This window comes from Rhinocladiella mackenziei (genome assembly GCF_000835555.1).
Source record: "Rhinocladiella mackenziei CBS 650.93 unplaced genomic scaffold supercont1.2, whole genome shotgun sequence".
In the NCBI taxonomy this organism is placed as follows: Eukaryota; Fungi; Ascomycota; class Eurotiomycetes; order Chaetothyriales; family Herpotrichiellaceae; genus Rhinocladiella; species Rhinocladiella mackenziei.
The window spans coordinates 3,262,797-3,286,742 of NW_013550603.1; the positions used below are offsets into that span (position 1 = coordinate 3,262,797).

The 23,946-nt window shown below is 49.8% G+C and overlaps 8 protein-coding genes across 8 annotated transcripts; 5 read left to right on the forward strand and 3 right to left on the reverse strand.

Annotated features, from left to right (window-relative positions):
* Positions 1-265: 265 nt before the first annotated feature.
* Z518_02954 (uncharacterized protein) lies at positions 266-1,792 on the forward strand (the record flags this gene model as incomplete). Its single annotated transcript, XM_013419980.1, has 2 exons — positions 266-570; positions 664-1,792. 2 exons carry the CDS (start codon positions 266-268, stop codon positions 1,790-1,792), a joined length of 1,434 nt encoding a protein of 477 aa, XP_013275434.1.
* Positions 1,793-2,566: 774 nt separating this feature from the next.
* Positions 2,567-3,782, reverse strand: Z518_02955 (uncharacterized protein; the record flags this gene model as incomplete). Its single annotated transcript, XM_013419981.1, has 2 exons — positions 2,567-3,624; positions 3,773-3,782. The coding sequence occupies 2 exons, from the start codon at positions 3,780-3,782 to the stop codon at positions 2,567-2,569; spliced, it is 1,068 nt and encodes a 355-aa protein (XP_013275435.1).
* A 266-nt stretch (positions 3,783-4,048) lies between these two features.
* Z518_02956 (uncharacterized protein) lies at positions 4,049-5,531 on the forward strand (the record flags this gene model as incomplete). Its single annotated transcript, XM_013419982.1, has 3 exons — positions 4,049-4,132; positions 4,184-5,359; positions 5,418-5,531. 3 exons carry the CDS (start codon positions 4,049-4,051, stop codon positions 5,529-5,531), a joined length of 1,374 nt encoding a protein of 457 aa, XP_013275436.1.
* A 160-nt stretch (positions 5,532-5,691) lies between these two features.
* Positions 5,692-6,456, reverse strand: Z518_02957 (uncharacterized protein; the record flags this gene model as incomplete). Its single annotated transcript, XM_013419983.1, has 1 exon — positions 5,692-6,456. One exon carries the CDS (start codon positions 6,454-6,456, stop codon positions 5,692-5,694), a length of 765 nt encoding a protein of 254 aa, XP_013275437.1.
* Positions 6,457-6,760: 304 nt separating this feature from the next.
* Positions 6,761-9,240, forward strand: Z518_02958 (uncharacterized protein; the record flags this gene model as incomplete). The annotated part of the gene is made up of 3 exons (XM_013419984.1): positions 6,761-6,800; positions 6,851-7,011; positions 7,069-9,240. 3 exons carry the CDS (start codon positions 6,761-6,763, stop codon positions 9,238-9,240), a joined length of 2,373 nt encoding a protein of 790 aa, XP_013275438.1.
* Positions 9,241-14,662: 5,422 nt separating this feature from the next.
* Positions 14,663-15,535, reverse strand: Z518_02959 (uncharacterized protein; the record flags this gene model as incomplete). The annotated part of the gene is made up of 1 exon (XM_013419985.1): positions 14,663-15,535. One exon carries the CDS (start codon positions 15,533-15,535, stop codon positions 14,663-14,665), a length of 873 nt encoding a protein of 290 aa, XP_013275439.1.
* Positions 15,536-21,898: 6,363 nt separating this feature from the next.
* Positions 21,899-23,000, forward strand: Z518_02960 (uncharacterized protein; the record flags this gene model as incomplete). Its single annotated transcript, XM_013419986.1, has 3 exons — positions 21,899-21,937; positions 21,988-22,454; positions 22,502-23,000. The coding sequence occupies 3 exons, from the start codon at positions 21,899-21,901 to the stop codon at positions 22,998-23,000; spliced, it is 1,005 nt and encodes a 334-aa protein (XP_013275440.1).
* A 288-nt stretch (positions 23,001-23,288) lies between these two features.
* Positions 23,289-23,807, forward strand: Z518_02961 (60S ribosomal protein L32; the record flags this gene model as incomplete). Its single annotated transcript, XM_013419987.1, has 2 exons — positions 23,289-23,453; positions 23,577-23,807. 2 exons carry the CDS (start codon positions 23,289-23,291, stop codon positions 23,805-23,807), a joined length of 396 nt encoding a protein of 131 aa, XP_013275441.1.
* Positions 23,808-23,946: the final 139 nt, after the last annotated feature.

Sequence of the window (23,946 nt, forward strand, 5' to 3'; positions counted from 1 at the left end):
GAGATCAGCCCATCACTTGTCACGGTCATCGCTTTCCTGTTTGCCTACACTTGCCAAGCGAAGACTTGTTCCTCGAATAGGTGGTTCGGGTGGTTCTGGAGAGACATTCAGATTTGCTGATTGCGCCTTCAGCAGCATCTCAAAAAAAAAAAAAAAAAATACCTCGCGACTCTTCTGGACATACGACATCAACAAGATTTTTTTTGGCTTGTAGCCTGGATGGGACTTGGGTTAAGCTAACAAGGCCCCCAAGAGTTGAGTCGGCATGTTGGCCGTACGAGGTGCTATGGACGCTTTGCAACGTTCTGCCTCATTTGGTTCGAATCGAGAAAGTCTGATGCGTCAACCATCCGCCGAAGATCTCGACGCTGCGCATCAACTTGTATCTTCTGCCCGTGGAGAGCGTCCCAAGCCCCATATTACTCACGAAGGCCATGTGAGCGACGCTGCCACCGAAAAAAGTCATCTCGACCACGTCAGCCCCCAACCAGGAACTCAAGATGCCCCTCGCCCGTCAAGTGAACTTCCTGAACACAGAGAGGATAGTAGTGGACTGGGTCAAGTTTGCAGGTATGCGACCCCAAACGCAATACTTCTTCCCTTGATGAGCCTGGCGTTCCTATTCCCTCTGGCACGAATGATTTGCGCTAACTTTGTGTGTAGTAATTGTAACACCACGAAGACTCCTCTTTGGCGAAGGTCTCCAACAGGGACGACAATATGCAATGCTTGTGGTCTTTACCAAAAGACTCGCAACCACCCCAGACCCACAAACTTCAAGCGTCCCAATTCAACCGCGTCTGCTGAAACTACACCCCAGAGAATAGGGATATCACCGCCAGCATCCGTCACACAGACGCCAGCGCAAAACCCACCGTCGAGCATACCTTACCGAGTTCCAGAGCACACCCCAGGTTCCTGCCCAGGCGGAGGAAACTGCAATGGAGCGGGTGGCGCGGAAGGGTGTGGCGGGTGTCCTGCATATAACAACAGAGTTTCCAGGACCACCAACACTTCTTTTGTCGTGAATCCTCCGCCAGACAACGGAGAAAGTGATACACAGAGTAATGCTGGCTCCGCCACCAGCCCGTCCGCTCCCGTCAGTGCGCCTCGGCCTCAGCCAGCCCCTAGCGACATATCTTTAGTTGTGGCATGCAAGAATTGTGGAACCACTGTGACTCCTCTCTGGCGAAGGGACGAGCAAGGCCATCCTATCTGCAATGCCTGCGGCTTGTACCATAAATTGCATGGGTCGCTCCGACCCGTGCAGATGAAAAAATCTACTATCAAGAGACGGAAGCGTGTCGTACCAGCCTATCCAGACGCTCCTAGGCCGGATGCCAACGTGTCTCAACAGAATGTGTCGACTTCTCCAGAACCCGTCTCTCCTTACCAAGTAGGTCAACAAGAGTCTGCTGACAATACACCTGCTCCCAAGAGGAGGCGACCACCCCCAATGGTGGATTATACGGGATATGTCCCGGAGTCCTCGGCGAGTGACGGACCGCGTAGCACAACAAGGACCGGGGAAGACTACACTGTTCAATTGCAGCTCGCTGCGGCAGCAGCAGAAGGCATACAACTTGACCCGGCATTGGTGGACTCCGCTCGTCGGCGGCGAGAACAAGATACCGCCGTGCAACAACAGAAAGAGACGCCTGCAAATGCGACAAATGCAGGGCGAGATCGCGAGGCTTGGCGTGCTGAACGTCGTGCACAACTCATGCGTGAAGCTGAGGTGATGAGGGCAGAGTTACGTGCAAAAGAACGTGAAATTGACGAGCTGACATGACGATACGAAAAGGCGAGGATTCAAGGTTTATGAGACTTGGTGCAAAAACAAGTGATGAAAACAGGAGGCTGGGTTCAAAATGAATACACAGCATGGCGCTGGCGGTCATTTTTCGTTCTAGGCAATTCAAGGCAAAGGAAATTTCTCGGCATCCCCAGGGTACCTATGAGCCTAGGATATATATATCACGTTATACTTCTCATGTGGAAGGATCATTATGCTGTGGATCACGAACAGCTTTGATTTCACAACATGGGCAGATTGAGCTTGTCAAGCAGAGGTGTATAACAGGCTGCAAAGAGGTTGTGCCAACAATGCTTTCCTCTTCGTACCCCGCGGGAGGATATGAATTACTGGTCACACTACCTCGTCCTCAATATCATTGATGAGATGTCCCACACTCATCTCGATCACGATCATTTTTTTCACCACCTCCATCCCCAGACTATGATTAGTAAAATTTCACGCTATCGTATCTAGTCCATCCTCTTTCTATACACTTCAATTCCATTCCAATGTGGTTGTCATCGGTCAGCGCAAGTACTTTGCCAGCTATGATTACTCCATGCTTGATTCGGTCATGTCCTTACGATCCCTTCTAGAATGAAGTGAGTTGAACTGTTTGACTCGGCTGTGGCATCTTTCTTCTCCTTGGCCAGCTCACGCCCTCGGTTTTTTGGGGCAGCAGCCAGGCTCGCTGCTGAATCAATCACAGATTCAAGAGGGATACGTAAATTTTCGCGTGCCTTGCCGGAAATCTCTCAATTCACCAGCTTAGAACCATAATTTAATCAACTCTTCACTCACGGCGTTGGGACTCATGATCCCATTCTCAGTAATAAGAGCCGAAACCAAGTCCGGAGGCGAAATTTCGACCATCTCGCCTTCGGCCGCGAGTTGTTTCCCGTCCATGGTTTCTGACTCCGGAGAGCTAGGGTTGGTGCTGAATCGCAAAATGTCTTGTTTCACGCCCATACGCGCCAGATCTCCGGGACCGTAACCTAGAGGGAAGTTACGGACGAACTTGTACGATTCCACAGCAACATATAAGGGGATGGAGACAGATTTGGCCGTCAGCCCGATTTGACGCGCGCCAAGTTCAGTGATGATGGATCCATTTTCCAACACGGCTGTTGCGCCGATGATGAATTGGGGTGGTGGAGAGGACGCTGATAGAGATGCCAATGCATACGTCAGCGCTCGTAAGGAGATCGTGGTCGTTGGGATGGAGAGTTTACGGAGCGATGAGATGGATTTTGAGAGCGTGTCTGACAGACCCGTCGAAGGAAGGATGTAGATGACGTTGAAAAAGCGATTGGACTTGGCGGCCTGGGTGAGCAAGGCTTGTACCACGCGACTATAGCCGTAGGTGATGACGATGGAGTCATCCTTTATAAATGGAAGGGCATGGTGAGCGATTTTCAGGCGGGCATCGTTCGCGCGTCGGACAAAAAGGGAGGAGTTTGTGATGATGGCGTGGCGGAGGGCACTGAAGTCGGAGTTGGCGAGTGAGGAAGGCCGTTGTTGGAACGAACTAACTAGATATCTCTGGAAGAGTTCTGTGCCGGCAGATACAGGAATTGGGTTGTGTTGGGAGGCGAGGAGTTTGCTGGATTGTGTGGATAGGAGGGCGAGGGTTTCGGAGATGGTGTTTAATGGTGTGGTTGCTAGGAGGGAGATGAGTGATTCAATGGCCGCGATGGGCGGCGTGATTGTGGGGTCGGTGCGAATAAGGTCATTGTAGAAGGCGACGATGTCGAAGTTGGTCGAGGGAGATTGATCAACTGTGATGGAAGGTTTGGGAGTGGCGGGTGGTGCACTTAATGATGATTCTGGATAGACAGTCAGTAGAGGACTTTTTGAAGTCTGCAAAGATGCTCATGTGGGCCCATATCCTAGTAAGCATTGCAAAATTGCACGTTGTGTCACGTGGAATGAAAGGGGCCGGCCAGTCGATAGAGGCGAGGCCGAATGACTTACCCGATGCCATAGCATATACGCATTCTTGTAATCAGTCACGCAAGCCAGAATTGACTGGCGTGCAAAATTAAACTGGGTGTTAGTGATCAAGAAAACTGGAGGATGACTTTGATGGAGTTCACGGCTCAAGAGCCTCGTCGCTTGGCGCTTGGCAACTCTTCCCCTTTCCGGACTTTTGTTTACGTGCTGATTCTCAGCGCATAGCTTGCAGTATTCTACTCTGTCCACATCAACTCCAATTATCAATCACTTCTAGTCTCGACTTCAGCCGTGAAAATGAGCCAGCAATATCGCGCGTCGCAACAACAGCAAGTGCGGGCCAAGAAGAAGGAGGAAGACCCTACTGATTTCATGCGACTGGTTTGTCTTCGGCAACCCTCCCGCTGGCATGTTTGCTGATAGTGACCATAGTCCGAAAAAGAAATCGCATCATGTATCAGTGAAATGGGAATCCCATTTCAGCCCTCCGACCTTATGAAACCTAATCCTCAAGTCATCCAAATGGTCTTCGAACATCTCGGCGAACTTGTCATGAATGCGACTAGAGATTCCATAGACCCTGCCATGCGTGCTGCGGCCGAAGATATCTGCGCCGAATTTCATGAGCTAGTTCCTACCGAAACAAGACTTCTTATGGGTTTCTTTGTTCAGCTGCGAACTATGCTGGAGCAATGCGGGATCAACGATTTTTCGTTCAATGACCTCGTCCGACCCACTCACGATCGTCTGGTCAAGATCTTCTCATACACCATCAATTTTGTCCGATTCCGAGAAACACATACGAGCGTAATAGATGAGAACTTCAACAAGGCAGAAAGCACAAAGACCCGAATCGAGACTTTGTATGCGGAGAATCAGGACATGGAACAGAGATTAGAAGAGATGAAACGCAACAGGAAAGCAATGGAAGTGGCTGTCAAAGAGAAGATGCGAAGGAACGATGAATTGAAGGCCCGCTTGCTCGAACTGCGTAAGGGACAGGAAAGAGTTGCGGAGCAGCTTGAGCGAGCAAAGGCCGAAAAGTCTCGGTCGCAAGCAATCCTGGAGGACAAGACCGAAAGGCTTGTACGAACACGACAAGAAAGCGAGAAGCTAAGGCCATACGTGCTGCAGAGCCCTGCTGCTCTGCAGAATGCCTTGACAGAGCTGTCCGAAAACCTATCCCGTGAAAAGAGCCAGATTGATCTCTTGGAGCGCAGGACTCGTGCTCTCCAAACTTCCAGTGATAGTTTCACGGTGGTTCAAAATGATGTGCAGGCCTGTGTCAAAGTCCTCGAGGAGATTGCCGTGGAACTTCAGAAAGAGGAAGAGGAAGATGCACGGGCAGCAAAGAATCGAGATGCTCTTGCAGAGCGTGGCAACAATGTTCGTGAAGTGGAGCAGAATGAGAAACTCCTTCAACGACAGCTCAAAAAGTGGGAAGAACGGACAGAAGAATTACGGCGGAAGCATAAGGAGCGAGATGAAGCCAACAAAGCAAAAATGGACGAATTACGGGACGTACAAAAGCAGCTTCGAGACGAGAGAGCTGAAAAAGGTCGAGAAATGGAGAGAAGGAGAGTGAGGATTGAGCAGACAGAGAAAAAGGTTAAGAATCCCAACAGCCCATGTGAGCCATCAAAATGACCATGCTAACGCTTTGCAGATGGCTGACCTCAAGGACAACATTGAAAATGAAGTCCACTCGGCCCACGAGGAATACCTGAAACTGGAGTCGCATATCAAGTTGTATATCACAGAAATGGAGCAAAGTATATAGAGATGACAACGGCTTGTCACGAGTGCATGACGGAGTTGGCAGGTTTGATCAAAGATACCCGAAGGCGTTGGAACGAGAAACTGGTATTGTGGTATTGGCTGGGTTGCCGGTTTCGCACAGGTGAACAAAACATATATTTTTTTTTTTTTTTTTTTTTTACTCAAATCAGCATTTCATCTTCCGAGTCAGCAATCTCATGGCAGTATGAGATGTCTTCGCTTTCTTTATCTCGTTGAATACGTCTTTGGACGTTAAACCATCTCGAGGCAACCTTCATCGCAGAAATTGTACGACGACCCCAAGCTGCTCCCCCGTCTCCTATTTTGATGGATGCATTAAGCAGGGGAACTTCGGCCCGCCACAATGCTGACCCACGGTTGGGATTCGAAGGATCGCTAATATCTCTGCATTCGACGAGCCTGAGTTGTTGATTTGTCCTATGAGCAGCAGAGACGGCGGTAGCGAAGGTCTGGGACAGACCTTGCAAAGTGAACTCCGATGTGCCATGGTGGAGGTTCAAAAGATTAAGGATCACGAGCTGGCCGTCCGATGAAGAGGAGGTCGGGTAGAAAGAGGCTGGTTTCGGCTTATGGACAGCAAGGTACCCGTGAAGGGCTGTGATTGTTGGAGTGAAGACCAGCTTGATGAATCGACTTGCATGCAAGAGATGTAGGGGTTGGGCTAAAAAGATATGGCCAGCGCCCGACGGTCTTGTCTCGTCTGTCTCGCTGCCGTCTCCATCCTCAGGATGACGTGATGGCTGTCTCAATTCATCGCTCTGCGCATGGAGTAGGGGAAGGATTTGAGTAAGGAATTCCTCCTTTGTCGAACATACTACCAGATCTGTTTGAACTGGAGGATCTTGTTTCACGAGGTCTTCGAGTAGTTCGAGTGCATGGGCATACTGTGTTGTGATGTAGTTCATGAAGAGAAGATCGACCGCGGGACGTGCTCGAGGGCGTTGGCCATCCTTGTCCGACAGACTAAGAGGGGAAACAGGTCGTTTCACAGATATCCACACGGTCTTTCGCCTGATTCAAGCGACAGAGTGGCTCTGTCTATCTGATGATGGCGGAGAAAAGTTTCTGTCTAGCCCAACTCCTGATCCGGACTAGTGGAATTTGCCCATTTTGGCACAGAGGCATCGACTTCCAGAAACTTGGACAACTTTCATTTACGTGGCACAGCCACAGTATGTTTATACAAAAGCCGGTGAGAGACACACCACCATGGAGTCGGTCTCTCGCATCTCGTCTTTGATGGACCCGGGTGAGTCAGAATGAATCCGGCCTAGCTTCAATATGCTGATCCCACTCAAGCACGAGAACTAACGGTGGAAGCAGCTCAGGCTATGAGCCTATCCAAATCGCTCAAAGGGGGCGGATCGTCTTCCCGGAACATTCCATTTGCGAAGCTCAAAGCTCTCCTAGACAGCAGGAATGATCGCGATATCCTAGAAGGTTTGAAGAAAGTGACATCTGTGCGTCTTCTATCTCTCTCTTTTCAATAGTGCATCTTGAAGGCTGATATGGTCCAGATGATGTTTCAAAATAAACCTTGTCTCCCCTATTTCTCGTCAGTCGTCAAAAATGTCGCAAATCCAAACCTCGAGGTCAAGAAACTCGTCTACATCTATCTCCTCCACTATGCCGAATCCGATCCAGACCTGGCTCTGCTCTCGGTTAATGCAATTCAAAAGTCTCTGACCGATCAAAATCCCCAGGTTCGAGCTCTTGCTCTACGCACGATGTCGGGAATGAGAGTCCCGGTTATCAGTCAGATTGTCTCTTTGGCCATCAAACGAGGCGTGGGCGACATGAGCCCCCATGTTCGAAAAGCCGCTGCCCTGGCCATTCCAAAGTGTTACAATCTTGACCCCAACACTCTTCCACAACTGCTCGACTACCTATCCACGCTATTAAGCGACAAGCAATACTTCGTTGTTGGCCCTGCTGTTCAGGCATTCCTGGAAATATGTCCTGAACGAATCGATCTTATTCATAAACACTACCGAAGTCTGGTAAAGAAGCTCGTCGATATGGATGAGTGGAGCCAACTTGCAACGCTGAAGCTTCTACTCTTCTACGGCCGACGTTGTTTTCCTCGGAAGACTCACAGGGTTACCAAAGCCAACAAAAAGGGATTCTATGAAGACGAATCCGATGCGGTTGTTGAGACAGACGAAGCGGTCCAGATCTTGGACCCTGATTTGGAACTCTTCCTCAACGCCTGTAGACCTTTACTCCGGAGTCGAAGTTCAGCCGTTATCAACTCTGTCGCCAGTTGTTTTCTGTATCTGGGCGCACCTGAATATCTCCAAGAAGCTGTTGGACCACTAGTTGGACTTATGCGCGGACCCTCAGAAGTGGAAGAAGTAGCATTATGCAATATTGTGTTGGTCTCATTATCAGCGCCCGAGCTTTTTGTGCCCTACGCATCACATTTCCTCCTCCGAACACAAGATTCGCCGCAGATATGGAAGCTGAAAATTGAGCTTCTCACGCTTATCTTTCCTCATGCGGCATTACATCTCAAGTCTATTATTTTAAATGAACTTGGGCATTTCTCTCACAGCTCAGATATCGAACTCATCCGTGAGTCGGTCCGGGCCATTGGACGTTGCGCACAATCCGATCCGAAGAATGCGCATTGGTGCTTCCAGGTCCTTCTTAATCAAATCTCCAGCTTTGACAACGTTCTGGTGTCAGAGGTGCTTACAGTCATGCGCCATCTCATCCAGCAGGATCCTACTTCCCATCGGAAAACCGTCGTCCGGTTAGCGAGGAATCTGGACAGAACGACAAGTCCAGATGCCCGAGCAACAATCATTTGGCTTGTGGGAGAATTCGCCAGTCTTGACCCAGATAACAACATCGCCCCAGATGTCTTACGGATCTTGACTAAAGGATTTGCAGATGAAAGCGAGTCTGCGAAGCAACAGATCATTTTGCTGGCTGCCAAAGTTTACCTATTGTTTTTGCAGCAGCAGTTTACCGACTCACAAAGCGAGAGGACCGACGCTGCAGCATCGCAAGACAATGGTGCAGAGACCTCTCATAGCGCGGTCGCTCTGGCCCATCCAATCGTCAAATTATGGAACCACATTCAACTCCTCGCTCGCTACGATACCTCATACGACCTTCGCGACCGAGCTCGATTATTCAAAGCTCTCCTCGCCGACCCTAGATCCACGCAGCTTGCAGCTCTCCTCCTCTTGGCACCCAAACCAGTCCCTCACCCACCCTCTCCTTCTGAGAGTCGGAAGGGTTTGATGCTCGGCAGCACCACCCTCGTCCTTGGGAAAGACGTCGTCGGCATGCTCGGGCTTCCCGGCTATCAGGAACTGCCTGACTGGGTGGAAGAAGACCACGAACCGGACCCAAAACTTCGAGATGCCATGGACGGTGGCGAGAAAGACGAGTATGTGCCAATAAGCCCAAGAAAAGCTACAACGGTAGCAGCTAGCCGGAGACTTGATGAGGCGGTTAAAGAGCAAGGGTTGGAGAAGGTTGTGGCTGCGCGATCGACGAAAGTGAATGCAAAACCCAGGACTTTGGACGACTGGCTGGCAGAGAGTGAGGAGGAAGAAGAGGAAACCGAGGAAGAGACAGAAAGCGAGGAAACCGATGAGGAAGAGAGTGAGGAAGAGGAGACTGAGGAGGAAAGTGAAGAGGATGAAAAGCAGCTGAGAAGGGGCTTGATGAGCTAGTTGGGCTGCAGATGAGAAAGAAAGCAAAATACATTCTTGATCCCACAGATTGTGCCTAGCTCTATTCCTTTCACGTCTGAGAAAAGTTTTGATGTCCCATGTAGTTATATGTAGGTACTACTTCCCTTCTGATCGAGGCATGTTGGCTAGGAGTACTCTTCTGACTGTTGTTTGCCACGCATACCAGATGGCATGACCGCTTACAGCCAAAGGGTATGTTGTGGGCAGCGCCGAATGTGCGATTGCGAAGATCTGGTACATCAGAAGGGGGCGGATCTCCAGGAAAAGGGCTTTCTCGTATCATGGTTGCATCGGATGTACATACGTCAATAGTCTCTAGGAGGAAATAGTGTCCGGGATCAGCAAGCATTCGATCACAATCATACACGGCCACGGTTGATATTCTAATGCTGATGAATATCACGAGCACGACACCAATTCTTGCAACTTTCTGTTTGGTCGTTGTTGCCTCCCGTAGAATAGCTGTTGCACCTGAATTAGGACATGGCCGAACGCAATCAACTCGACGCTCATTCCTTGGAAACTCATTTTCAATCAAGTCGCGAAGGTAAAACCAGCGGTCCCATGTCCGTGAAAAGAGCGCTTTAGCTCCTTGTCAAAGAAGGACAGGCAAACGGGTGGTCCGAGGCATAAATGTTGAGACAGGTTGCGGATCACGTACTACTCACCATGAGGATGTGTAGACACTCGGTGTTCCCTGTTTGAAGTCTATATGGTTGTAAAAAGGGTATTGTTATCGACAACCAGAGTGTCCAAGTGCGCGAACTCGAGCAGAGCCATCAAATTCGGAATTTCTGGGAGTAGCCTGGAATCATGGTGACTGCGAGCACCGACATATTCGCTGACCCTGTACCATTGAACCGACATGACGCCAAATCATAGGGAGGATATATGTGCCAACGTGGATAGCAGGCATTTTGTCTTGTAGGCTTATGTCCGGACCATCGTGACCCTGACAAGCTTCGAAGGGATGGGCAATTCGTCATCGAGTTGCAGGAGTATCAAATTGGTCTGATAAATTCTGTAACACGTAGTGGTGACAAATCAAGGGGAATAGGCCACGTAAAACGGTCCTCTGCCGTGATCTAGTAAAAATGATCAATATCAAGTGATATTTCTCGCAGGAAAAGGCCGGTATGAACTCTTCTCAGATAGATGGGGCATGGTACTCTGTACCATCAGTCACCGGCAAGTGTTAATTATAACCGCCAAATTCAGTTTGAATGATGACCGGAACTCAAGCAGGGTCGGCGCTTGTGGTCGCCATTCTAGTTAAACAAAATTAGCTGCAGCCTAGAATGTGGGCTGCCAATGGTGCCCAGGTGGGCGTGGTTTGGGCGGTCGGCGGAAGGTTCGGTCCGCGAGGGCCGTTGAACCTTAAAATCAAGCTAATTCTGGAGAGGGGAAACCATTGCCGACCGACGCCTCGGGACACCGGAAAGCGGCATCTAAGAGGGGCAGACAAAATTGACAACACCCACCGAATCATCGTACTCCACGACACCATGATCTTCATCACGATAAGCTGATAACTGTTTGATCTCCAATCCGCCCATCCTCACAAAGTTCCACTGCTACCCCGAAATCCTGACCCACTTGGTTGCGGAAAATTTAGGAGTCTCTTGACTCCCAACCGCCAGACGGAAATGCAACCAGATTCAAACCCCACACCTTCTCAAGCCTATGGTCTTCACTTACCACGTTCGCCCAGGGTAGAGAGTCATATTAGACTATCAACCAGGATACGCGAGTTCCCAATGACTCGCCTTGCGATTCCCTTCAATATCGGTCATTTTCAGTCTGGACCACCAGAAGAAGATTCCGCCAGCCACTGGGAAAGGGGAAAGAATGCAGAACAAAACTATATCGCGATATAGGCTCTCAAAACGGCTTTCAACGGCCACTTTCTTCGTCCCGTTCCGTGCCCTCGGGATCCATATCTTGGATATAGAGGCTATACACCCCGTTCTCACGACTAATCCATGATCCCAGAGACATGGTTGCTTCATGTCTCAATGTTGGCCTCCTCAGCCTGATCTCTACTCTGTTTCAAATACACTGCCCACCTAGCTGGAGCATCCCCACTTTTCCTATCGGTCACATCCTGTCCCAGTATTTTCACCGTGCAGAGTCATTTCGCTTATAGGTAGCTAGAGGCTGGACTCGGTGACGATTCAGTACGATTCAGGTTCGAGTCAAGTCACTTGAAACAACAATCTGTGGTGTCCACTATCCAGCTGATCTTTCATGGAAGCTAGTGAGGGTCCAACATGTCCAACATAGATAGTATCTCATGAGCAGTGATCGGATAGTGGTCCGCTTGATCCCGAATCCACGCCTTTGAAAGACTTTTAGCGACAACAGGTAATGGTGCGACTGTGCTAGGTCCCCAAAGATCATGCCACTTCACATTTCTCAGTAATTTCGAAAATCACGTTGGACAGATAGCTACATCCGATTGTCACCGGCACCCAGAATAGTCACTCAACTGCCGGGCGATAATATCTCGGTAAACGCAAGTCCTAACCAAGCCTTCGCTACCTACCCGTCTCCAAGCCCTTCGAGGTCGACAAATGCAATTCGAGGAAAGGCGTCATTTTGCCCTCCCACTCGTTTCTACAGTAGACTGGATCTTCTGAGGCGTGGGATGAGCAAGCTTGGCTCGAGTCAAGTTCAGGGGGGGGGAATCATCCATCCAGGCTTTCAAAGGCAATTCTGTCCGGAACTTCGAACTGGCCCAGCCTGAAGGATTCCATATTTGCCTGTCTTTTCCATCATTTTACTCCATCCCGTCTACTGAAATGGCACACTTACGCTGACTAGAGAACAGCGACCGGAGGGACTCTTAGCATGTCAAGTCGGGGATGCCGGTAATACAACCCATATCTCACCGGTACATCCGCGACAGAGGGGAACAAGGTTCGTACCTGTAGGCGCGGAAGTTTTTAAGGCAAACTCCTTTCCCGGTCATGCCCACGACCTCATCCACCCATCGCTCTACGGAACTGCGTTACGAGATAATTCTGTTGCATACCGACCGCTTCGGGAGGATCATTAAAGTAAGGTACCAGTTCAACCAGCCTTTCAGGCTGACGTGATTTCTTTCGGGCCCCCTTGCTCGTGGAAAGGGACAGAAAGGGAAAAACGTGCTCGTATTCACACACCAAAAACGCGTGGCCGCACATCAGACAGGATTCAAGGGTTTCAGCCTTGATTCCATCTTACGGATCTCCATGGTCCGTCGATCCTGCTTCGGTCGGAATGCCTTGGTACCTGAACAGAATCGTTCAGGCAGAAATTGCTTATGGCACCCACACCAGGATTTTCTCGTAAGTTTGAGCTTGTTCGATTGAGTCTCACGAGTCGCAAATGGATACAACGAGTGCGCGAGACCTCTTCCTCCGTTTCAAAGAGTTCCGAGACGGATCGATCCTGGCTGATGATCGATATTCTCCTAGCCAGCTTACAAGCCACTATATCACAGCCAACGACACACGGGACATAGCATCATCCCACTCCATACCATATACTCACACTCCACAGCGTAGCAAATTGATATCACTAACTTCCAGAGTTGGAGCTTCTCATTTCCTGGATCATGGTCTTTGACTGGTCGCCGTCCTGCATATTTTCTCCGCTGTTTTGGTTCGCTGTAGAGGAGACAAGAGGCTGGGCTGTGTCCTCTATCTGGTAGAGAGTAAGTTTAATACCAGTACGTACTGGTATATAATTCGGAGATCATGCCTGGCCAGACCCATACTATCTATACCGTGGACCCTCGAGCGTCCCCACAATACCCTCAGGCCATTCCACAACGTATCCCATCCAACCTCAAGACCACCAAATGCAAGACGTCGAGACCTTCTCACGATTTTAATCATCTCCTCTTCATGTATTACCTAGGGTCACCTGGCAGTTGAAAGCCTTTGGATCCATGAACTACGAGCCTTCCTCTACCTCATGGATATCCCAACTTGGACAAACGCTCTGTCAATGCCCAGTAGATACTATAGGACTAGTTGCTTGCCGTGCTCCTTCGTCATGCGACGTCGCAGGCAAGAGTCAAGAGTCGCCGACCAGCCACAGCCCAGCTATAGGGGTCAGTAGTGTCCTACTCATCCATCCATATCCATCCGTATCTTCTGCATCCATTTTTCCTTCCCTTGGTAGGCACAAGCCTAGTTGCCATTCCCCGCTCCTTCCTCTTCCCCGAGCCGTGTGGTTCTAAGCTCTGGCTGCGACCCCCATCCGTGCAAGTTGAAACAGACGAGAAACCACATCCACATCCTAATCCACATTCGTATCCACACCCGTGTAGTCCAGGTCCCGATCTGTCGGCCATATCGTTATCCTTGTTCAGATCGAGACTAAAAATATGCTTCGGAAGGCGAGACCGGAAAGGCGGGAGGCTCCCCGGAAGGAGGGGAGGGAGAATGAATAGAGCAGCAGTCAGGAGATAGTTTTTCGCCTAGAAACGTACAACTCGACCAAGAGAGTCGAGCATTTCGACAGAAGAGAAGACCTAGGTTGAGACGGATGTGATGGAATGATGGGTTCAACCCGATTGTTCTGTTCTCTGACGAGGCTGTGAAGATGAAATGCTGTGTCCATTTGAAATTCTGTGTAGGTATGATTGTGATCCGAATTATCTGTCCCATTTTGTCCGTCAGCAGCAGTAACATTGTAAGTTTGAGTGATTCTGAAGGATAAGAATCGTAGTTGAGCGATGAACGATGTGAGCCCGGCAAACTTTTTCTATAGAAAGCGTGGCCTCGAGAAGTAAATTTCTGCACAAATCAAACATCAGCAGCACAATTGGGACGCACAATAGAAAAAAGATGGTAGTTAGGAGTGAAGAAACTGGTTGTTTTCGATCTGTTCACGTCCTCATTTCCCGGAAAAAAAAAAATTTTGGAGTCCGTCTGTCCTTGGTTTCTTGATATTTCCTTCCAACTCTAGCTCTTGTGTCACTTCCGGGGCTTACCCTGGTATCCTTTTCCATGTCCTTCCAAAGACCTTACTCTTCCCCCTTTGCCCTTCCCTTTCCCAGTCCGCTGTTAAATCAATCTCTTCTTCGTCTTCTTCCAAAAAGGGAGAGAATATGAACCGTGACCCAAGGAAATCCCAAAATTTAGAGGAAAACTCTCGCTTTTCGCACATGACTCCCAAACCCTTTCAATACTCAATGAAAGGGTTTTAAACGAACACCCCATGACGCCACCATATGGAGATTAGGACGGGAACGCTCAGATTCAAGAAAAGCAATTCGTAAAGTGGGAATGGTCGTCATCGCATCATAGAAATGCTTAAAATGAATTTGGAAAAAAAAAAAAAAAGTCGGAAGCCGAAGAGTATGCTGAGTTGGGCCGAATAAACCAAGCCGTCCATGTCGAGGATGACGCTAGATCGTGGTGGTTGATCCCTCCTGAGCCGATTCTTGAATCGGTTTCTGTTCTGCCGGTCTGCCGGGAGTATTTTCGACGGTAATTGTGGCTTCCTGGAGACACCTCTCACATATTTGGTGATAGCAATTAGGACATTCTTGAGCACCTAGTTCGAAGCCCGTCTGACATTCATGGCATGCTCCTTCACCACTCGGTCGGGGTGCTTCAGTTGTAGACTCGACAGGTGGAGGCGCGGGTGTCTTCTGAGAAGATTTCGTCCGATCCTTTCTCGGTGGATACCGTGAGCATTGTGCACAACGACGGTGTTGGCAACCGATGCAGACTCTGTCATGGCCGAAAGTGGTGGAACAGTTATGGCAGGTATATTTGACCCTCATTCGAATATTCTTGGACACCCTTTCATATGGAACTTTCGGCCTCATGTCCCATTCGGATTCCCTTAGCTCAAGGTTATACTTAGCAAAGATTGCCTGGGCTTTGTTGAAGCGCATTTGTGATTCGTTTCGCGGATCTTGTGTTGTTTCTATAGCAGCGGTAGCGGACTCTTTTGGAGGTAGGTGCGTAGAAGGCTCGACAAGTTCTGCAAAGTCTTCAATCGTGTCGTCTACTTCGATCTTTGGTGGTTGCTCGGTCGACGGTTCCCTACTGACAATTAGCGAGGATAACGAAGGCTTGATTGATACTGACGGTATTGAGGTGGCCACAGGCTCTGTAGGGGGAGGGGCGACAGATGTGGTTGGCGCAGTTGCTTGAGTAGATGGAGCTGTGGAGGTGGTTGGTTTGTGTTTGAATATTTCTCTGATTTTGTTCCAGACCCTTCTCAAACCCTTCTTTTCCTTCCTTGCTGATGGTGGTTCTGCAGTCTCCATTGGCGTATGTAAATGAAAGGCCTAATAACGGAGAGGATCATAGAAGATGGAGGGCAACAAACGGCCCGAGAAGGAAGATCAGATGGTTATACGGTGCGGGCTATTGGTTGTTGGCTGACCCAGGGGATCGGGGGTGGTGATGAATTGTCAGGTGTCAATTGGTGGTTGGAATTCCGGCGGAGTGGACTGGAATGTTACTTGTCGGGTAACGAGATCCCTGTCGCCAGCGCGCGGGCCATCGACTTTGCAAGCGGGCGGCGACAGAGTTGTTTGGGCCAACACAATGAGAAGGAGCGTAGCGATTTGTTTTGTAAACGGAGTCAGAGAGCGAGGAAGGCAAAGGTGGAAGATTTGGGTGAGGCGGATAAAAGTTCCAGGTGAGCCGATGGGTCGTATCTCGGAGCCGGCTGTTTGGTCACGGACGATGTTGTGAAATGGGAAGATCGACGATGCCCGGGGGTCCTGAAGAGGGCTGCCGGTAAGTCCCTCGAACGTGGAGGATCGGCCAGTCGGCCAGAAGGGTTTGAACTGTTGATGGCCACTGTGGCAAGGAGGTGTAGGAGGAAGAAATGAAGGATGGATCAACGAGACGCAGCGAAGGTCAAGAGAAGGTCAGAGAAAAGGCGATTGTCAAGATAGAAATGGAGATGGTTGCGGTGGTGAGGTGGAGATACTGTAGGGAAAAAGAGGAGAAAAGCCAAAGCTAGGACGTCGGAACGATGGATCCTGAACGATGAGGGCAGTTAAGGATCAGGATCAGGGAGAGGACAAGTTGAATCCATTGCATGGTGCTGGGGATGATGCACAGGCTTGCCGGCAAGGATGGCTGGCAGACTTAGCAGCCAAACAAAAAGGATGGACTCGGTAACTAGGATGATGGGCTGAGGGCATGGTCGTTGATAGTCCTAAGCAGATGGCCGACCCATGTGGAAAATCATATCTAGTCCTGGTAGCTTGGGACGGGTGTGTTGGTTGTTGGGTCCCGATGGGCTGTGTCAGTGTCGGTTGTCGTGCCGCAGTGCCGCCAGTGCCAGTGAGCTGGATTGGACTTGGGATGCGTCTCTCTACACGAGGAGCGCCTAGCAGCCAAAGCAATAATAGCCTGAGGGAGACCTGCTATGGCAGTTTGGTGTCTGGCAGTGGCATTGCTGCACATGGCACGTACCAGGGCCGGGGTACGGGCCCTTCGGCGCACGTTGGGCTGATGGTGGCATCAAGCCGGGCCTGCTTCTGAATTACAGTGGTTTACAACGATAGCTCAATTCAGACATCAGACAACAGTACCCGATATTGCACCATGGATCACGGTCAACGCAGACCACCTCCAAATCCTTGGTACCACAGTACATCATGTTGCCTAGTAATTACTATCTCCTGCGTTCTGCTAGCAGACGTCTTCTCCTGCAGGCGTGCGGAGAAAAACTCAGGCTAATCGTGCTGCAATACCAAAGGGCCTTAAGCAAATACTAGCAGAAAAGAGTACCTACCACTCATACTATCTACTGCACGTCGCCCAAACGCTACCAGTATCACTCCCCATTGCTGATACACTACTATGATTAGTCCAGTTCCCTATCCTACACAGGCACTCTTCTCCTCGACCGTCGTCCGCATTGTCGCTTGGCATGTGGATGCGGGCGTTGATGGATTTGTCCTCACGCCCACTCATTTGCGTTTGACAATGACACTGGCATCCTGCCATTTTCCCAAGTCCAGTCCATTCTCTTAATCATACCAAATCTGTCCACCCCATTGTCGTCCAGGTGGCTTCACTCCGTAATCGTCCTGAATTTTACTCTTGCTGGGAGCAAGGAGCATTCACCACTCTCGGGCATCTCACTTTGACATGCGCAAAGCGCTTGGTCTTCTTCCCCGTTGAATTTACTTTGTACAACGAAAACTGACAGCAAACAGCAGATACCAGTCCCAGTACCACGAGATTGAGTGCCGAATACTAAATCCGCGCCAGTCTGATATGTAGATCGCTCAACGTCGCTCTGCATTGTTACGACGTTCGCAATCGCGATCTCTGTCAGATTTGGCCGCCTTTCCTGCAAATAGCCATGGCGCGAGCACAGGCCAGCAAGCAGCTTCAGTGCTCCATCAGACATCAGTTCCGTGCCCCCCTTCTTAGCTTGACGCATATCCTTGTCCTTTTTCCCTTAGCCACTTGCTTCCACCAATTGATGGCATGGCGGCTTTCGGCACACTCTGAGTTCCATCTCCTCGCTGGCGCGAATCAATCATATCCAGTCCACGCCGGGCGGCCCTCTAGGCTCCACAAGATCCCAAACTCCATCCGCAACTGGGTACATCATGTCTCCCAAATTCTTTCATCCCCGGTTGTGGCCCCAGGCTACTTGTCGCTTTGACGCCAAACCAAACAACCCTCCTCTCCGAGAAGATAACTACATACGAAATACGTATTTTGGTACTTTCGACTTTGCGGTGCCGGTTTGCTGCAAGAGCTGAATACTAAAAGAATACGTGCATACGGATGTTTGATCCTTTGCATATGCCAGCTTGTTCAAATATTTGCATGCTTTGGATCAGGTTGATCTCGAAGAAGTCGTAGGAGCCAGCCGCATCTTGATTGAAGCATGGTACGGAGCTCTATGCATTCAAGTCGCTCGTGCCGCGGGCATCAATGATCAGACCGCTCTTTGCGTCAAAGACGTCCCGGCAAAAGAATAAAAGGCAACTAATTCGATCCCTGAGTGTCAGCAAAGATCTACGTTTTGAAGCAGAAGAAACCATCAGGGTCCGACTTGAAGGATCACCTCAAGGAGTCAGTTTGAGTTCTGGAGCAATGGCTGGAAAGTGCAGTCAATGGCTGCTTCTCGCTTGTCCAAAAGGATACTCGCCAAGTGATCCCAATTCGTCCAGTTCATCTCCACCACCACCACGAGCGGTTCTTTTGGTTCTGCCACGATGCTTCGCTTGCGAAGAATTCCCGCCCTTGAGTGGTCAAATTCGCCGGTACCCTGACTCCTGATCGAGCTCGACCAATTTTCATCTCTTGATCCTAAGAGAGCATTGAATGGAAGATCATCACCGCCACGTTGGAAGGATAAATTCTCACCATCCGATGAACATGCGAGGAGCGATCGCCCAAACACGGGGCTTTGATTTCTTATTGGGGTCTTGCCCAAGAATGTCCCTGTTATCCTCACTCCACGACCGAACCCACACAAGTGAGGTATTGCCCAGCATCGCAATACATCTTGGAGCCACAATAAACAGCTTCCCATGCTCAAGACCTCAAGCACCATAACAACAATAACGAAATCACACCCTCTGCAATCTGCTTTCGGGATCGACATTTTGGGGCGAGCCATCGACGAAGGTGAGCTCCTTGAAATCCGAAACATGAGATTCGGCGAGCGGTTCGTCGTGCACAGACCTCCCCCGGAATCCAATATATCTGCTAAGCTTTGATGGTAATAGCGAGGAAAATTCGGTGCTCAAACGGCCACGCCTAGCACGCTAGGGGCAGATTAGTTTTGGCGTCCACCTATTAAGACCAACCAATGAACTTTATTGGGCACTCGAAACGAACCGAGGCCTTTTTTTGTCTGCTAAGCGAGGTTGAATCTGACCACTTCGTCACACTCGAGCTTCCTCTGCATCCTTCCCTGAAAGGTCTATGGTGGCGAATTTGTTTCCTTCTCTTAGATTTTCCACAGGAACCTGACTTCGATATCGATGCGAGGATGTTGTTTCATTCTTCGAAGGCGACATAGCGCCCAAGTAAGGTGTCCTTCAATAGAACGGCCTGCTCCGCGTGAACGAGGAATGAGTTCCAGAACTGATCCACAGTGATACCGATGGCGCTCATGGTTCCACCCTCGAATGCTCGCATGCTGAGGCATTACTTGCTTGAACCCGTTGAGCCCAAGAATCTCGAGTTATATTTGCGACTAGTCATACACAGTGAACGGACTCCGCCATGCCCTGGAAGTAATCGTTCCTATACTTCACAGATGAAATGTTGGGAGCGCCTTCTCCTTTACAACAACCCCAAGCATCTTCTACTTCTTAATCTAGCGTCAGAGTTATGTAGCAGAAAGCTACCGTGTCTCCACGGCGGCTAAAACATGCTCTTTGCTTATGTTCCCCCCTCCCAAAAAAGGGGCCAGCCACATGCTGCATGAGGCATAACATATCAATCCACCCCTGCAGTAGATCACAACGTCAACGGTGCCTTTTAATCAGGCTGTTTCGACGAGGCGAGATACCTAGCGGAGTGTATCTGACCAGAAGGGTCATGGATCCAAATCTTCATCTTCAAAGTGCCGCTGGCGCCTAGCCACCTTCATTTCGAATTGCCATCTCGAAACTGCATGCTTTAGGCGCTTGGGCAAAATACCGCACCGAGAGAGCCCTCCCGCTGACGATCGAACACGTGTCGAGCGGCCGGGCAAAAAGGTACCAAACGGGGCCACCATTTTTCTCCCAATGATGCCCTCCACCAATGTTGGCTTTGCAAACCCTCAAAAAGGTGTTCATACAGATCATCATGTAGGAGTCTTTCCAACATGATGGTCAGGTGCATTTCTGGTCTGCATGAGCCAGCAGTGGAGCGTCACCATTATTGAACGATCCATGCTTTGATTTTGTTCACAGCTCCTCGACTTCGCTGGAAGAATCCACCGGTCAGGTTCACAGTCTCTCATGAAAACCGACATTACCTCTTCTCAAGACTTCCTCCGTAGGTCGACATTATGTGATCTTTTTGGGTCACTCATTGCAAACGACCTCATGAAATAGTCTGGAGAGCTTTATATCGTAGATTCGCCTCTCAAGCCGAAGTGGAAATTCTTTCTCTTGGATGAGGCCTGTTTCGCCATTAGTAACAGGCAGGATTTTAGATGACAGGCTGAGCACAAATTTCCGTGCTTCTGCAGTCCTGAATTAGATTTGTCAAGATTGCAAAGAAACTTCCTGGGGTGTGCGAGCAGGACTAGACTTACGACATCCGTCCACACTCAGTCAACCTGAATCGCTTTGCATCCCCACGCCGATCTGCCCGTTATCCTTAGCGATGCATAAGTCGAAGCTTTGCAATTCTAGGTAGATGCGATTAGAGAAGTCGGGCCCAATAACACCATGAATGAGTGGATTGATCGTTCCCGTCGGTGAAACGAGAGCGATGGTCGAGGGTTCGGTTGTAGTCATTTTATCTAGGAACTGCATCATCTCAGAACGCATTCTAAACAATCGTTTCATTTCTTCGATAACATCATCTTTCTCACTATCACGCAGAAGAGACACTGCAACCAAAAATCCATCATCGAACGCAGTTTTGAGATGCCCCCATCCAAATCAGGAGGCACAGGGAGAAGGGTTTGACTTCCTCTGCCAGAAAATCAAGATCTTTGGTAACACCATTGCGCCTCACGTTGGCTTTAGGAGCTTCATGTCCGGTTGCAATCGACTCGTCCTAAGGAGGTAAGGTAGGTGATTTCGCTTGTAAATCTCGTAAAGACCATGGTCAAGTTGACCAAGGGCCAAATGTGCCCTAAGAAAATCCTCAAAAGCAAAGTATATGTGTCCAAAAGCTACCATTCCTTTGGCGTAAAAGAACAGACTGTCCACATTTGGTAGTAGACACATCGGTAATTGTTTGACAACTTGGATGCCCAAAGCATGATGCTTTTCTCGCGTAGTGGTATGAAGTGCTGTTGGCAAAGGTGCCCGAGTGCCACTCTCTTGAGATAAGTCAAACGTCGTATCGTTGCTAAGTTCGAAGATAACCGTCTATTAACGAGGTTCACCGCGAAAGAGCATCCTGCTATAGCCAGATGGCAATGGAGTGATAAAGGAGTGAGTCCGATAAACCAACAGCGGACCACTCTACAAAACGCTCATCCAATGGGCGTTAATGAGGGAGAACGAGTGCGAGGAGAAAAGGAGAATAAGGAGATGTTGCAAAAGCTGGAAGGTTTGAGATGCGACCATGTTGTCGCCTACGCCGCAGGCGAGAGACATGGTCTGGCACCCACGGCGAGTCGTGGATCGTGAGCTCGTAACTACCTGGTGCATTGTTGGAAATTCGACGTCGCCATATGAACGATGTCGCTAGGGTTCTGACGAAAGATCTCTATCACGTGCTAGAGATTTGAGTCAGCCAATGCGGACTCTGAACCCGCATTAATTGAGGTAAAACACGACGCTACTCCATACGTGATATGATCTCATTGATCGCAAGTCTTGTTCCTCGAGTCGCCTTCCACTAAGAATTACAGAACCTCGCAGAAGGTAGAAGTGCAATTGAACACAGCCGCCAACATGACCATTGGAGTTGCAATCCTGGGCGGAGGTAATGCCGTCTATCTGAGGCCGAGAATGCAATCATGACTCATGGCACTTGCAGGTATTTTCGCCAGAGAGGAACATAAAGTGGGTGGAAAAAGGGCCCATGCTGAGGCCCGCTACTAACAAATCAATAGCCGGCCGTGGAGACGGCAAAAGACCTGGCTTTGAAGGCTGTCTATTCTCGTTCAGTAAAATCCGCCCGATCGCTTGAGGTAGACGAATCCAAGGTTGATCTCTACTCTGATGACTCTGGGGCTGGGAAGTCACTGGATGATCTACTGGCGCGAAGTGACATTCAAGCAGTCATCATTGCCTTACCTATCAAAAACCAACCGGACTACATTCGGAAAGCACTGCTGGCGGGCAAGCATGTTCTTTCTGAAAAGCCTGTTGCCGAGAACGTGAAAGATGCTGTTGCTCTGATTAAATGGTATCGGACTGAGATGGTGGGCAAAAATGTGACATGGGGCGTTGCCGAGAATGTCAGATACACGAATTCATTTGACCACGCAGCCGACGCTGTTCAGACCAAGGGCCGCCAGCTGACTTTTAGATGTCGCATGCAAACCCTAGTCGAGGGCGGGAAGTACTTCGAGACTTCGTAAGGCCGTCGCTTCTCTCTAAGGATAAAAAGCTGATAGTGCATAGATGGCGTAAAGTTCCGACGCATCAAGGCGGCTTCCTGCTGGATGGAGGAGTCCATTTCGTAGCAGGGCTCAGGCTCATGTTGGGCAAACACAATCCTTTAGTGTCACTATCAGCGCACTCTGCCCAGCTCCAGGAACACCTCCCTCCAGTGGATACTGTGGAGGCTACAGCAAAGAGCAAGAAAGGAACGATTGGTACGATCTCCATATCTTTTGGAACAACCGCCAAGGGCAGCGAGTGGACGGTTGGCTGCGACAAGGGCTTCGTGAGCCTAACCCGGAACAAAGTCACAATAGATGACAAGACCGAAGAAATCGAGGACGAGAAAACTGGAGTGCCTCCGGAAATCAGGAAATGGGGAGAAGCTCTGGCAGCCGGCACGACGAATCCCAGACAGTCTCCTGAGGAGGCTCTTGCTGATCTTGAGTTGATCGAAGCCATGCTGCGAAGCGGAGAGCAGGGAGGGATTCCGATCATGCTAGAACACCAAGAGGTGTGATTCTGCAATATTTCGTCGATGCAACTCAGCTAGGGATGGCAGAAATGTAGAATCTCTAGAAGAGGGACTGCTGCTCCAGACTATTCCAAATCCGGTTTGACCCAACTTGCCCGTCCCACCCACAAAATTCATCTCTTGGCAGCGAATATTCGCACCCAAGCCCGGACCCGTCTGCTGTGAACAAACTTGAATCCTTGAGATTGCTTCAGATGTTTAAGACCACATCACCGCCAAGGTCGGAGTTTCTGATTCAGTACTGTTATCAACAAAGCTGACACGCACGCACAGATGGTCTCCGCAAAGAAGCACGTCGCAATCGTCAAGAAGCATCCCAAGAAGTGGCACCGACACCAATCCGACACATTCAAATGTGTTCCTTCAGCATGGAGAAAGCCAAAGGGTATCGACAACCGAGTTCGCAGACGGTTCAAGGGTCAGATGGTCATGCCATCGGTACGTCAAGCCTCCAAGCCTACGGTCAATGATTGCTGCACACGCTGGAGATTGGGATTGGGAAACCCAGAGAGAAGTTTGAAATCGCCCAGGACGCCGTGCTGACATTGAAGGAATTTACAGATTGGTTTCGGGTCAAACAAGAAGACTCGACACATGATGCCCTCTGGTCACAAGGCTTTCCTCGTTCACAACCCCCGTGACGTTGAACTTCTCCTTATGCACAACCGAACCTATGCCGCCGAAATCGCATCTGCTGTTTCCTCCCGAAAACGAATCGAAATCGTGGCCAAGGCAAAGGCACTGGGTGTCAAGGTTACCAACCCCAAGGCCAAGATTACCACCGAGTCATGAGCTGGAGAGTTTGGAGGATGTCGTGGTTTTGGTGGGAGAGGATGTGGTAAACATGTTTCAGCGAGCGGTCCGTAGCATTATGCCGGATGATTATTATGGTGAATAAAATGGCTGGAGTGTTGTCGCTACGGCCTGATCG